The sequence below is a fragment of the Neopelma chrysocephalum genome, unplaced genomic scaffold (genome assembly GCF_003984885.1).
Source record: "Neopelma chrysocephalum unplaced genomic scaffold, ASM398488v2 Primary Assembly neopelma1_43, whole genome shotgun sequence".
NCBI lineage: Eukaryota > Metazoa > Chordata > Aves > Passeriformes > Pipridae > Neopelma > Neopelma chrysocephalum.
The window spans coordinates 17,002,484-17,017,551 of record NW_020897702.1 but is presented as its reverse complement, the minus strand read 5'-3'; the positions used below and the strand labels follow the sequence as shown (position 1 = coordinate 17,017,551).

At 36.1% G+C, this 15,068-nt stretch overlaps 1 protein-coding gene across 7 annotated transcripts in view; it reads right to left on the bottom strand.

Moving 5' to 3' along the window:
- The window catches only part of GRM5 (glutamate metabotropic receptor 5), a 256,892-nt gene that overhangs the window by 238,096 nt on the left and 3,728 nt on the right, over window positions 1–15,068 (bottom strand). For all 7 annotated transcript variants that reach the window (XM_027677466.1, XM_027677468.1, XM_027677465.1 and 4 more), the window contains one exon: window positions 8,634–9,515. In XM_027677466.1, coding sequence (XP_027533267.1) covers window positions 8,634–9,312 — 679 coding nt within the window. In that variant the 5' untranslated portion in view covers window positions 9,313–9,515. The remainder of the gene's footprint in view (window positions 1–8,633; window positions 9,516–15,068) is intronic.

The following is a 15,068-nucleotide window of genomic DNA, read 5'->3' as shown; positions in this document are numbered from 1 at the left end:
AAGGGCAAAAGTTGGAGCAACACAGTTGATTATCTCATTTGAAGAGTGAGTAATTCACAGTCTGAACAGACTACCTGACAGTGAAATCAACTCTATCTTTACATAAGATCCTTAAGTGCCAATGTTCTGTGTGTATCTTCATAAACAATGTGTTTTAGCCAAAGTAATAACTACTAATAACTAGCTGGCATTTTATTACCTATCTTACCTATCAAAATTAGGATATGGAGAATAGATTTCTGTACATTCAAATCAGGGAAAAGTGAGTATGTTCTGTGATTCCACAACTATAGTTTATATATGTTTGCCTTATGCACTCCAGATTAGCAATCTAGGACAACTGATTCACCTGCTGTAACTATCTTCTTCACAGAAGTAAGGTAATTTCCTAGATTCTCATCATAGTCCCCTCAATAAGACTTTGCAGTACCTCTATTCTTCCTACTAATGCCTGTAACATCACCTAGCAAGTTAGAAGAAATGTATCTCAGGAAGAAAAGCTAAAGGAAAAAAAAAATCTAACTTTAGTTCAAGAAAAATAGGAAGCATTTGACTAGATCACAACAGACTGAGGGACAGTCTGTTGAGAAATTTTCCTCATACTTGCACTGTTCTCAACAGTGAAGTTGCATTTTGACTGTGGAATTCATTCAGTGTGATGGTTTACCATCCCCCCCAGATATTGTCTTTCCAATTCATCTAGTACATATTGCACTTTGAGAAGCAGCCATTCCCCATACATTGTTTGGTTGCCCTTTGACAATGTAATTGTTTTTATATGGAGGCTTTTACATATATCACCTTGACCATGTATTTGCCCAGCCATAAATGTTGTCAAACACTTTCAGAAAGAAAAATCAAATCCCTAAGTTAAAGGAAATCTTAAATATGCTCTTTTCCAGTCAACATATTTAGAAAGATGAGTTAAATTATGTTCATTTAAAAACAAGGCAGTGATTTATGAACAGGATTGTCTCAAAATTTGATTGCCAAGGTAGATGGCAACTGCCCTGTTAATAACCTTCCCAATCAGTTCTTTAATATATACACATACAAAATAATTATATAAACACTATGTATTACAGCATGGTATGCCTCCACATCATAAGCCTGCAATCAGATTTTAGTAAGATGGATGCAATATTATTCTCTCCTCAGTGGCTTTCAAATTAAATTAAGGCAAAGTCTATCATTTTTGACTCACCTCCAAGATCACTGTCTCCTGCATGATTCAAGATTCAGCAAATCAGAACTGCCTTAGGGAAGACTAAAAAGTTTAAAAGATTCAGCATAGGCCCTTTGTGTTTTCTTAGCTTTCAGTGATATCACAAGTTAGCTCTTGTAAGCCCAGGAAATGTCCTTCATGTATGGACCAATATAAATATATATTCTGCTCCTTCACTGTACGTGAAGTTCCCAATTTTGAAGCATCATTGATTTAATTCCTAGACTACTAAGCTGCCTGCAATATGTTTTTGATGCATAAGTGCAGGACATCTTCCTTTTCCTTTTTTATGTAATAAATTAAATTCTATATTCTTGTAAAGTCTTTTCATACCTGAGGTCTTAAACTAGCCCTCTGGAAAGTGGGTTCTCATGCTAGTCCTTCCAGTGTTGTTGGTTAGCCTTTTTTATATCTCTCTCCCGTTATTCCCTGCCTTCAACAGAGCCCTGATCTCCCCTGAATTCTCAATAACAGGATCTATTTCAAGGAATATAAAATAATGTTTTGAGTTTGTTTTGGTTTGTTTTTTTTCATATAGCAAAGTGTACTAACTGCACTTTTGACCTTGAAATCTATGAAAAATTACTTCATAAATTAATAATTTAAATTTCTTGTCACCAAGTAGCATACATGAAAAAAGAAAAACCTATGGTTTCAAGAATAAGAAATACAGATTCAGAAGTACTACAAATGTTTACGAATAATGAATAATGGAACCTGGTTCATTAGTTTCTCCTTGACTATTGGATTAATGAGATGTCAAGGTATCCAAAAATATTTAATTTGTATACAGGATTGGTGGTATGAAACACATGCTAAATAAAATGGGATGTGAAGGAAAACTTCCAACTCCTTTCTGAATAAAATGCCTTTTATCAAAACTGGTAAAGAACACTAATATTTGTGCAAAGCAGGTAAAAGTTCACACCTTGTAGAATGAAATTCCCATTTGATTTATCAAGTTATTTTTTATTGTCTCTTTTAATATAACCATATGCCAAGTAGTTTATTTTTACCAACTTCTAAGTTTTATCACAGCTTTCATCCACTGAAAAATGTTATTTAAGTTTTCAGTTCTGATTTGGGATAAAAATACTTTGGGAACCTTTTTTTAAATTGTATGGAATATCTGTTTTCTGGCCAATTCTATAGCATGTATTTTTTTAATCTCAAAGACAAAATATCAATGAGGGAAAAAATATCAGTCAGGAAAGTCACTACCCATAGCAATCTGATAGCACATATTAGGAAGACTATCTTTCATAAATCTGCTCTGAGCCAGCAAGTACTGTGCAGTGAAACTTCGTTTTTTGAAAGATTTCCAAATCTCATCAACCTAATAGATCCCTCCCTGACTGAAGAGGTGCACCCTGGGGATGAGGACAATAACTGTTCCAGTTCCAAGCTTTAAGCAGCAAAAAAATGGAAGATGAAGCTGGAGGTTGCTGGACTCCCATTGTTTCTTCTCAGTGAAGGCAAGTTTCATGACACTGCAACTTTCATTGAGTTGCTATGGAGTCTAAGTGGCAAAAAAAGTGACATTCTAACATTTAGCCCCTAAACAAAAGAAGCAAGGTGATATTTTGATGATCCAAATGACCTGCTCTTAGCTAAGTTCACCTTACATAATTCCTTTAAAAGTGATTTTTCTTTTAAAGCTTTAGAATAGTACACCTCCTTGCTGAATAGTACACCACCTTCCCTTTACTGTCTCATGGTATTTCCCCAAAGAATCTTCATCCCCATTAAATTCACAAAATGAGGGGTATACAAATAAGAGCACCCCTCTCATTTTGTGTTTTTCTGTCAATCAAGATCCTTCACAGTAGGTATGTCTGGCCTGAGCAGTCTAACAGCAATGTTAAAATGTTTTCTGGGTAGTCGCTCACTGCAGAACAAAGCAAACATTAGCTCAATACTACTTCAGTTTTCTGTCTCAGTATTCCCATGTAAGAGATTGCATTTGCTCACTTTTCACAACTGGGATGCTAGGATAAATATTTGAAATTAGGAAAAAAACTACCTCTGCTGCACATGCCAACATTCAACAAAAAGGAGCAAACAGATGGATAGGATTAGAACTTGGGTTGGGTTTTCATTCCCCGTATTTTCTTTCAGATGAGAGGTATTTTTCATTTTTGTTAGAAGATTAATGTCATTAAAAGCATATCAAATTCTGATCATACTGATCTCAAAATTTATTCTTGAAACAGTTTAAAAGTAATTTCAGAAACCCCCAAAACACAATTATTTTGCTCAATGGTAGAAATTCAACATTGCTGAAATGGAACATTCTCCAGTCTTCGGAGAGGATATCTTTCAATTTTCAAAAATATATTTTTATAAATAACTTTTCTCTGCAACTGATAATGTTTTCTTGGACTAACACAGACCTTTCTGGTACATTGTTTCAATGTGGGAGTTTTCCTGCATATAAAGCATGAAAAAACATGAAAACATGAAAAAATAAACTATGCTTAAAAAAACATCATAATTTTCAATCATATTACTTTGTGAAAAGCAAATAATATTTCTGACCATGATACAATTGTCATATCTAAAGAAGAATAATCTTGAGTCTAAACGAAAAATCTCGTGTAAGCACAGATTGTTCTAAAAAGCAGGTTTAACATCAACTTCTTGCAGCTTTTTGCTCATTTCTTCCTCTTTAACGCACAGACTATGACTAAGTTTAATTTTGCTTTTTACTTGGTAGCAAAGGATGGGGGCAAAAACAATCTTATAACCAGACACATTTGAACAAATATGGAAGGGACTGTGTGAAATAATCCTTATCTGCAGGGGAATAAAAGTTCTGCCTTTGTTATGCTTGCCGGATTACATCCCAAGAAAATTAATGTGAACCACCTCTTTATATGCACTTATGATACATTCAAATGGAGGAAAGTGATATTAAACAGAGATTACTTTGAGGATGAGTTTGATCCAATGTTTATCTGAAGAGCTGTCTGAAGAAAATGTCAACAATGGCTTATTTCTTAAGACTGTGTTCAAAAGCAAATTACACCTTTTACATAATGGAATTAGATTTATCCCTTGCCACCCCCAATACATTTGGCTTACTGCATTTCAATTGTACCCTTGTACAGTTCTATTTTTCCAGCATACATCACCTCTTCACCCCATTCAGTGTAGCAAAATAAATGGTTTCCAATGGCGATAGAAATTGCCTTTCTAGCTACTAATTACTTTGACTCCAGGCAAATTTTAAGCACGAATTCTCAGGCATTGACCTTGTTTCTTACTAGGAAGGCTTGATCCAAATGTCAATCTAGTCCATAGGAGGGTATCGAGTTCAAACCAGCTTTCAAAATGAGGCCTTCAAACTGCAATGATATGAAAAGAGAAAATTGTGCATATTTTTCTCAAATTTTTCAAAAAGACCAGGGAAGGCTTTCCTATGGGAAATGAGGTAAACAGGCAGCTCTTTGTCTCTTTCAGCAGCCAGCCTCTCCCTGGTTTCTCCAACCATTTCCCATTATTTGTAGTGTCAAGTGCTTAAGCAAGAAAAGGTTGAGACAAAATGCCAGTGGTGCATGAGCTGCGTGGCCCATCTGCATGCCAACCATCGCCACCCAAAAGCCAAACAGAGGAACAAATTTTCATCTCTACACCTTCTTATGTGCATCAGTTTCCGTGGAGGTGGACAAAATGAGATAAAAAGGATCTCTGACATGCTCGAGAAATTGGGAGACTAAACTAGGGCACTTCTCTCTGCTGTGCTACCTTGCTTCAGAGAGAAGCACAGGCAGAGTACTCAGCTGCATTATTGGCTTGCTGTCTGTCTGTGAAGTTAGTTTAAAAAGTGAATGGTGGTTTAGTTTTAAGGAAAATTTTTTTAAGCACAGCTCATATCACAGTGGTGGAAAAAAAAATCTGTAAGGTTAACTGAAAGAATTAGATCAGTAGGCAACTCCAGCACACCCTTCATGCCTGTTTTAGCAATCCATAAAGTTGAAGACACTTCAGGCTTTAAACAACAGGTCCTCAGTACAAAGAGTTTCACATCAGAGGTTCCCTCGTTCCTGCCCACTCTTAGCTTTAAGCCTTGCAGTGTTAACTTATTTGTTCATGGGGCCACAGTCCGGCCTGTACTAGAGAACTGATAAGGCTTTTTGAAAAAAGAGCCCTCATGATGGGTGAAAAAGTTTTATTTTAAATCCAGATTGGTTCAAAGTAGAGGCCCACAAAAGATTCAATGAAAGGAAGAGTTGGGGAGTGGGGAAAATAATGATGATAATAACTCCGGAAAAAGCCAAGCAAGGTAGAGTTACAACTCAAGACTTGCAAAGATTTTCGAATGGCCTATGTAAAATACATAGTAAGTGAAGATGACCTCTGTTTTAGGAGAAATATCATTCTTTTGTTGCTCACATTTCCTATTGAAGGGATTGCAGAAACTTTCACCATAAAATTACAAGAGCTACACTGACAGTAGTCCTTGTTACCTTCCCATCTTTAGGAAAAACAATTTACTTTTAGTGATTACTTGTATACCTGGAGGCATCACCTACATTAAATTGTGACGCTAAAAGTCAAAGGAGCAAAGCTAACAAGAATCTCTCAAACTTTTTTTGTTTGTTGTTAAATATGGAAGTCTTGAGTAAGGATTTAACAACACACCTTCAGATTAACCTCCCAGAATTTTAATAATCCACTGAAAATACAGATAATTATTAAATGAATATTTAATAATATTTAATTTAAAGATTCAAACAAGAAGCCTTTTATTGTGAAACTACTGACGTATAGTAGACTTTTCTTACACTGGATCAAAAAGAGATCTGTAAATTTATCTGCTGATAGAACTATGAAAGCAATTAAATAACCAGACTTTTTATGCATCTTCTTTTCTCCACGTCCAGCTTTGGAAGAGAGGACCCTCCCCCTCCTTGGAAATCCTTCACAGAAATCAAACATCATATTTCAGAAGAGTATGCTTAATGCATGAAATGTAGGGGTTTTAACAGTGTTTTTAAAAAAAGTATCTGTTACTGCAAGGGATTACCTGTGCCATAATCTTTGGAAAGTGCCCAGAACATCAGACTTTTTCACATTTCAAAGAAATACCTTGTTCAGTTTGTATTTTTCTATCCCATGATAAATACCATCTGTTCTATTGTAATAAAACATTTGTGTGATGTTATTTACCTGAAAAACCTATTCATTATCATGACCACACCATGCAAATAGATAATAGAATCATAAGGTTCCCAGAACCAAAGTTTAATGTTCTTTCACTGAAGTCCAGGATTATATTGCTGTAAATATGCTATGAATGAAGCCTCAGGTATTAACAACATACCACCTATCTTGTCCACATTAATAATGGCAGAAGCAGGGACATGTTCTACTACATATATCATTCATCATTTCTCCTTCTTCACATTCAGCTCTTCTCTCATTTACTTCTCTTGTATTGACCATAGCATCTATGTCCCACTCCAACCCTTGTTCCCCTATTCCCTTCTTTCCAATGCACAGTACAAAGTTTCTCTGCTGTAAGACTAATATGCCATATGTTATATCTGCTCCAAAGAGTGTCCACAGAAAGTGGTAAAGTATGGATTTTCACTCTGTGAAGAATCAGACCTTGATATAAGCTTGAGAATTCCCACATAGAATATAAAAGCATCCCATCTCAATAAGGATAGGTGTAAAAGTAGTACATAGACAAAACTAGACGAGTTGTCAAAAGCAGTCAGGATATAAAATCTTATGGTAATGTGATATGTCAATGGCATTATTTTTTACCATGATGCTGTTCATACATATTTGTGAAGGCAAGGCTGTACACCTAGCCATGTAAAAGACATCAGCTGGTACAGAACACCTTCACTAGATTATATAATGTAGAAAGTGATTTATATACTGAACCCAGGTTCGAATCCCAGTCTCCCGGGCAGATGGAGCCCGTTAGCCCTGTGAGGCCATCCATCTATGAGAAGGTCACTCTAAACAAACCTACGTTCTGAGGACCTCACTGCCATTGTCCAAGCTTGCTTGGCCCCGGCAGATGAACCTTAGGATTAAAGGGTGGGCTCAGTTCAGCGCATGCTGTGTCTCACCTAAAAAACCCATTGCGCAGGCTGGAAAGGTAAAAGACCTTTCCCAAAATCTTCGTTCACGAAGACTGGCCATTATAGACCGAAGTTTTAGATTAAACTGCTAATATATTCATGCATCCCCATACAAAAGAGGCTGCAGTTATTTACCAGCTTTCGCTAGCATGATGGAAACATGATTGCATCAATCTGCATGCAAGACTAGCATTGGACCAGTATAAAGCCAGCAGCATCTGCTGCTGTTCAGCAGCGTTGCCACCACTACTCATTCTCTTAACATTTTTCACTTCCAGATTGTATTCTGAGCCTTCCATTCAGATGTTGTCTGTTTGAACAGAGGCAACATGATGAAGTCTCAAAATTCATCACAGAACCTAATTCTGTAAAATTCATTAAATGGTCGTGTCATTAGTTAGGGGCTGATGAAATCCGCTCTTAAGACAGTATGAAATTCTAGTCACTTATAACAAGATGAAACCACTCAACTCTGCCAGTACAAGAAATAACAAAATTAAGTAAGCTTTCCTATAGCATGTCCCCTTAATCATATTCTTTATGAACACTGGGTAAAAGGCTTAAGTTCTATCTCTAGCAAACAAAAAGAGGAAAGCAATCTAGCCCACAGTTCTGATTTTCTGGACACCTGATAAAAGCAATTTAGCAGACATGGAGCATAACTCTGTGAAGAAGATGCAAGGAGACTTGCCTTGCTTTCTCACAAAACCAATGTAGATATGGAGCAAGAAGTCAGTTCTATACTTTATGGAATATCATAAAAAGGATGGAAGCAGTTCTGATCTCAAGGAGATAGGACAACTTCCATTCAGGTATTAGGTAGAATTGCATGTTTTCTAGTATCTGTGCCTCTGTAGCTCAGATATTAAGCGGAAATGCATTCTGACTCAGCTATAGTTTCAAATTATGATTTAACTGTCATCTGCACTATGAAGACCAGATGCTTTCTCACTACCCATTGATCTTAATATAGTCAAAATTATTATTTTACATAAATACACTAATTGGTAGATAAAGAAAAATAAATAAACGCCTACTAAATTAAATTAAGGTCACTTAGGAGACTTCAGAGCAAGCACTTTTACTAATAAGTAGCCTAGAGCACATACAATCCTGTGTTTCAAACTTTGTTTTCAGCCATTGACGAAATTATGCCACTTCAGACCCACAGAGAATGTGAAGTTATTATTAAGTAAAGTCTATACTGTTGACAACTGACTGGCAAAACCCCAACATCATCATCCATCTATTAGACAACATCAAAGTGGTTCAAAGGCATTCTTATATGTTAAAAAACAACCTCTTACCTTCAGTATGTACAGCAGAAACATAGGTCCAGTTATAGCGTTTGACAATGTCCACCATAGCCTTTGCTTGCTGTGCATCAGATGGCACAACTCTCATAAAATACTTGAACAGAGTTTTATCGCTTAGGTCCATACTTGTGGCAGAATAAGCAATCTGAGGTATATTGAAAAGCTGCAACAAGTTCTGGACCTGGATAGCAACAGAGCTAGAGCCAGGTCCAATGACACCAACAATGGGTTTCTTGGAGTGGAAAGACGACGATGTTCCATCCACACATCGCACCATCCCTTCCTCCTCTTCTGATGAAATAAGAGAGTCTCTTATAAACTCAATGCTCTGCTCCAGAGCCACAGCAGAATGCCAGCAGGAGTCCCTTATTTCACATCCTAGAGTTATATTTGGCAACAGTGTGGGGTCCAAATTAATTCTGTCAAGGGTATGTAACATTGCCTCCACTCTTTGAATGCCATACTGCTCTCTTACCTCTCCACATTTCCTCTCGTGAACCTTGTCAACAGTTGGTTGATGATGGACAGAGAATAGAGCTCCAATGATAATATCACCAGGCATGTGTGCAACCACCCTTCTTTCATTTGCCTGTGCTGAAACCAAAAGCCCAAAGTTCCCACAGACATCTTCCTTCAACAGCAGGATTGCAAGGAACAGCAAAAGGATCATTTTAGGAAATCGTTTAGGCTGGTAGAGACAGCATGATGGAATAAAGTTGGAGAGCTGGTAAAAAGCAGTTATCAAATCTTTTGGATAAAAAAAGCACTATGCTGATGCTTAGTTAGGAGTTTGCTTGTATTCTCTAAGGAGTCACCATCATCTCCGCGTGGATACCTATGCAGAGCTGCACATGTGGTAATAATCCTCATAACCTTCAAAAATGAATAAATAAGAGAAAGAGCTTTAAAATTATTTACAAAGTCAACTTTAAAATCTCTTGTAAGATCCCACCTATTCCTACTGCTGTCAATGACTGTAATACATTTTCCCCTATGTACGCTTGCTTTCATCATTTTCAAGCTGGAAAACTTTATCACACTTTAGTGTTTCACAACCCTAGGCTTGAACTTCTACTAGTATAAACCAACGTCTTTCTCTTTGACACTCTTGTTTAAAAATTCTTTGGGGAAATGTTTTCAAAAGCGCTAAAGACAGGCAAGTATTTACTTCCACAGAAGAATTCAAAAACAACTGCCTTTAATTTCAGACACTTTCTATATCTCAAATACATACATCCCACTAATATACCTTGGGCTGTACTCTATTATCAGCTACAGCATTAGGAAGCGGTTGTTGACACAGAAAGCTGTTACTCTAAGGAATGCAGAATCTGTAAACCTATTTTTTCATTGCAATACACAACTTGAAACAAAATAACTTTTAAAATAAGTTAAGATTAAGAAAATTGTTTGATATTAATATTTATATTTGTTTTAAGCAAAGGAACAGTAATTAGAAAACAGCAGTGTAGTGAAATTATTTTAATCTTTTTATATTATTACTTCAAAAATTGCCAAAAAACAATTTGAAAAGTCCTTGTAAACTATAAACTACACTGGTAGAAAGAAGGCAACACAGAGACTATACATGTGCACTGATGCCTAAAATATTTGATCAGTTACATTTACTGACAGTCTGCAACGCAACCTGTACCCATCTCTAGTGTTGCTGAAGGATAAAAAAAAAAAAACAGAAAATACTTCACATCTCGGGCTGTGGTTAATGGAGATTGAAAATGTTCTACATCTAGTAGTGGATTTGCAGAAGAATGCTTCTTGATTTAAATATAGTGCTTAAACAGTGGTTTGTCCAAGTCTTGACCCCAGAGCACATTAAAGTACTATCTATTGCTCCGCACCTGCCAGTGAATACATTGATAGCAGAGAAATCTAGGAAAATGCTGAGCTGTTTAGTGAACCATATGCCCAGTTTCATTATTGACAAAACAACTGAAAAATTATGGGGCAGAGCCTGACCTCAGTTTTATCAACATAAATCTTTTGATGCAATAAAAAAATAAAAAATCTCCATAAATTTCAGACACCACCAATCATTTCTAATCCATTACTAATGACTCTGATACGATCTAGATACTGTAAAGTGAAAGAAACCCTTGCCATAGGAAATCTACCTCTGTTTCTTCCAGGTTGAAAATCTCATAGTGTTTTAATCTTGAATTTACTCCTCACAGCTAGGTCATTCAGTATAGTGCCAAGTAAAACTCTATTCTGAAGATGAGACATGCAAATCTAAAAACTCTTTTCTGTTTGATGTTAGGTTTGTTCAATTATTATTTTACCTAGACATCTATAAATTATAAAGTATTTACACAGGGGAAATCATGCCATAGTTTCAGTGAGTATTCCCAAATAAAATCTAAATCCTTAAAAAGAGAAAATATTAAATATATTTTTTTAATGTTAATCACAATATTGTTAGGTCCATGTAATATTAATTTTTAATATTATAAAATCCTAATAATAATATAAAAGTCAGACAACTGTAAAACACTTCAAAAAGGTTTGTGTTTTTTTAGTCTGTGAAGAGTTGGCTTATCAATACTGTAACCCTTTGCCACTAAGGAATAACAATAGTTCAGTTCAGGTTAATTAGTCTCTAATTACAGGCTATCACTATTGCTTACGTCTTGCAATTGTTTGTTCCATGTCTCTGAAGTCGGTACCATATAATTTGAAAACAGTCTGAAGGACAAATGACAGGGGATATCTTTTTACAATATCAAAACTATTAAATTCCTATGGCTTTAATTAATTGAATGTATTATCACTTTAAAAATATTTAATTATTTATTAACTTACTAACATTTGGACAGAAATAGTACTCTGTTATTTAAAACCGTGGATCCTTATTTTTCTGAGCTTCTCAAATTAAGGCTATGTGTCCAGACCACAAGTATATTTAGAGAAATGCCAACTCTGCCTCAGATTGTAACTGGATATACAATTAGATGCCGTTTTATAACCAAGTTGTCTGTGAATCTGCATATGTACAAAGAGAGAGAGTTCAGAGGGTTAGGGTGAGCTTGTGGACTGAAAAAAGTATCCAATGCCCATCCACCATTTTAGTTCTACAACACACATTGACCAAATTTCTTGGTCTTATGTCTATGAATTAAATAATTTCCATACAGGATATATGGGGAAGAGAGGGGCAGTAAGGCCATTTTTCTCTCCTTCACTCCAAAGAACAGCTGTTTACCTTTTTCTATCTACAGTTGTATCTATCAGTATAAAATTACAGGGTAAAGAGTGAGGCAAAGCTGAAAGTCTCCTTTATATTTCTAGTTCCATAATATTGGCATATATCATAGCTGGGGGATTCCTATGGCCCAAAAGTGGGTTCTGAAAGCAATAAAATCCTTCAACTCCATGGCATCCAAGGGAAAAGAAGGAGTCAGATGCAGACTGCAGTTGCTCTACAGTTAATGAACTTTCTTCACTGTACTAAAGTGAAATTTAATTTACTTGGGACCTGAGAACACTGCAAGGCTTAGGACTTGCATCCAAGTACCCAAAGTCGATGTGGTTTTTTTGTGGGATTTCGTGATGTAATGAAGCAATCTGGAATTTATATTGACATGGCTAAGTGAGCCTACTAAATTTCAATGGATTTTTATTTGTATAATAGAGATCTGGTTCTGTGAGCATACTCTTGTGCTCATAAACATAAAAATCACAGAATAGTTGAGGTGGAAAGGCACTTCAGGAAGTTATCTGGTCCATCCACCCCGCTTATTCTAAGTTCAAGTAAAGCAGATTTCCTAGCTTCATGTCCAGTCAGCTTTTCAATATCTCTGAGGATAGAGCCTCCACAACTTTTCTGGGCAAACCATTTGGCCACAGTCATAGTAAAAAGGACTGGTATTTTTAATATATTTAAACAGAATTTCCTGTATTTCAACTTGTTCTTCTTGTCTGTCATCCTTCTGATGGATACAGCTGGCCATGTCATGCGAAGATACCATGAGAGTAATCAGGTAAAAAATCCCACTTTAGGTCAAAGAGCTGATAGACTGAGCAGAGCTGATAGACTAAGTGCACTAATTACATTTCCTGGAGAACATCCTCCTGAAGAGAATACAGCCGAGGGAACTATTCAAATATACAATCTTACTGTGCTTCTGTCCCAAGAGAATCACACAAAAGTCACTTCTCCTTCTGATTACCATTCTCTCTTACTATAGGAAACTTATTATTACAAGCAGGATGAATACTAAAATAAAATTAAGTAAAATTTTATAAGCTTAAATATAACTCCTCTTTAAATTGTTAGGGATAACCCTAAAGGGAATTTGACATGCTATAGCCTTCAGACTGAGAACAGAGCTATCAGCAATATCAAAGACAGTGAACTGTAATGGGAATCGTTTCCCAATTACTAATTTATCTTCTTTTACTTGCTTTCATTGATGGACAACATGCACAGCACTTATGGTCAAATTTATTTTACACACTGTTAATTTCTTCAGCATCAATGGACTTACCCTAAATTTACTGCAACATAGGCAAAATTAAATCAGGTACCTAATTACCGGTGTATCAAGGTTCCTAGTTTATTTTGGTTGTGAATCTAACTATAAATTAATCCTGAATTCATACACTTTAACAATAGATGACAGATACTTTGGTCTCAGTCTTCTGGTGCATTAGCTTCACACTTGGAGCAATTGCAGAAGTAGTGAGACAAAAAAATAACTCTGCCTATCTGTCCTTTGCTCAGTCTTGCCACAGACAAAAATTTAAGGGCTACCCAGATGGTTGAAGACACAGATCTGATGAAACACTCAACATGTTCCTATAACCTCTGTTCTCCCTGGCAAGAAAAGCTTCATGCCAATCTCTGATTCTCAGCTGTAGCCTTAGGGCAGAGTTCCAGCTACTTCATGTTGAGGTTTAACTGAGTAGAAAATGAGCATCTGTAATATTCCATGAAACATCACGCAAATCTTTCATCATTAAAAAAATATAAATCTTTCAAAATTATTTCAATCTCAAATGCAAGTCCACCTGTACTTGTAGTCTGTACAGATCAAAAGAAACAAAAAAGCATTAATATCTAAGGGCACTAAATTAATTTTGATCAAAAACCAGACTATGAACAACAGTTCACAAAGGGCTGATTTTCCAGTATGTACGTGGCTGAGAGTTTATACATGGAGCACGTCTGACTGTTCTTAAGGGCTTCTGCTACCGCACGTGTAACTGTGTTTAAACCTGAAGGATGACACCCTTTCCTGCTGTGACTTACATTATTATAGCAGCGCCCACTAGTGACCCCAGAGTGAAGCACCTGTCTGCTTTGCAGCCTGAATCCTCTTGGCTCTGTAGTTTCTAATAGGTAAAACACGAATTCAGCAAAGGGATTTTTTTAAATTTATTCTTTTCTACTTCATGAAAAAAAATAATCAAAAGACAGGAGTAGAAATGCTTTGGTTCAGATTTCTTCTTTGTTACAATTTTGTAAGTTTACAGCCTGCTCGTTCATAACCTCTGAATCTTAAAGCAGATTTAAATATTAAAAATAAAATGTCAGATTACTGAATCGCAGAACAGTGCTGTGATAGAGTTAGAACTCATGGTCCAATCCAGCAAAGCACTCAGGAACATATTCATTGCTTATCAGATGAAGAATACTATTGGTCAAATATCTATAAAGACTTATCTAAAGTTTAAGGTTCTTCTTAAAGGATTTTCAGGATCAGAACAATCACAAAAACTAGCATCCTTAAAATCCATTCATTTGTAGTGACAAAATTTATTTATATGCTATATTTGTATAACTTACAGCCATATACCTGCTGAGTAAATTCTTTCCAAGCATTCATTTACAGTATAAACCACAACTAATTTAAATCCATTAGATATGAGATAATATGTGTTGATATGGACCAAATCAGTATATCACAAGGAATTAACTGAGGTTTTGTCGTCAGAGAAGACAAAACCTTAGCAAGCAGAAACTGAATTACTGGTCCAGAGTCAGTCATGTCACTTATCTCGCAGTGAAGATCTTTCACTAGCAAAACATGGAACAGTCTTAGAAAAACAATTACATATGGAGGGAGACCTCTCAGCTCATGTCAGTTGGGACCAACGTCAGGAAAAAGTGTACACTCAGGATGCTAAGGCATGCTGAGTTCTGCTGGCTATTGGCATTGCAAACTCTAAACATTGGGTTCAAGCTGTTCTGGCAGCTCAAGGGAGGCTCGCTTTGCAGAAGGTACCCCATACCCCTTCCTCAGAGGTAATTTAGTTCAGTTAAAGAAAACCTGATGCACTTAAATGATCTTTATTTGAAAAGCATGAAATATGAACATCCTGTTCTGTTTTGAGATTTCTACCACTGTCATTGCATTATCAGCTCTATGAATTTCAGTGGGCACTGGATCAAGTTCTTTGAGAAAG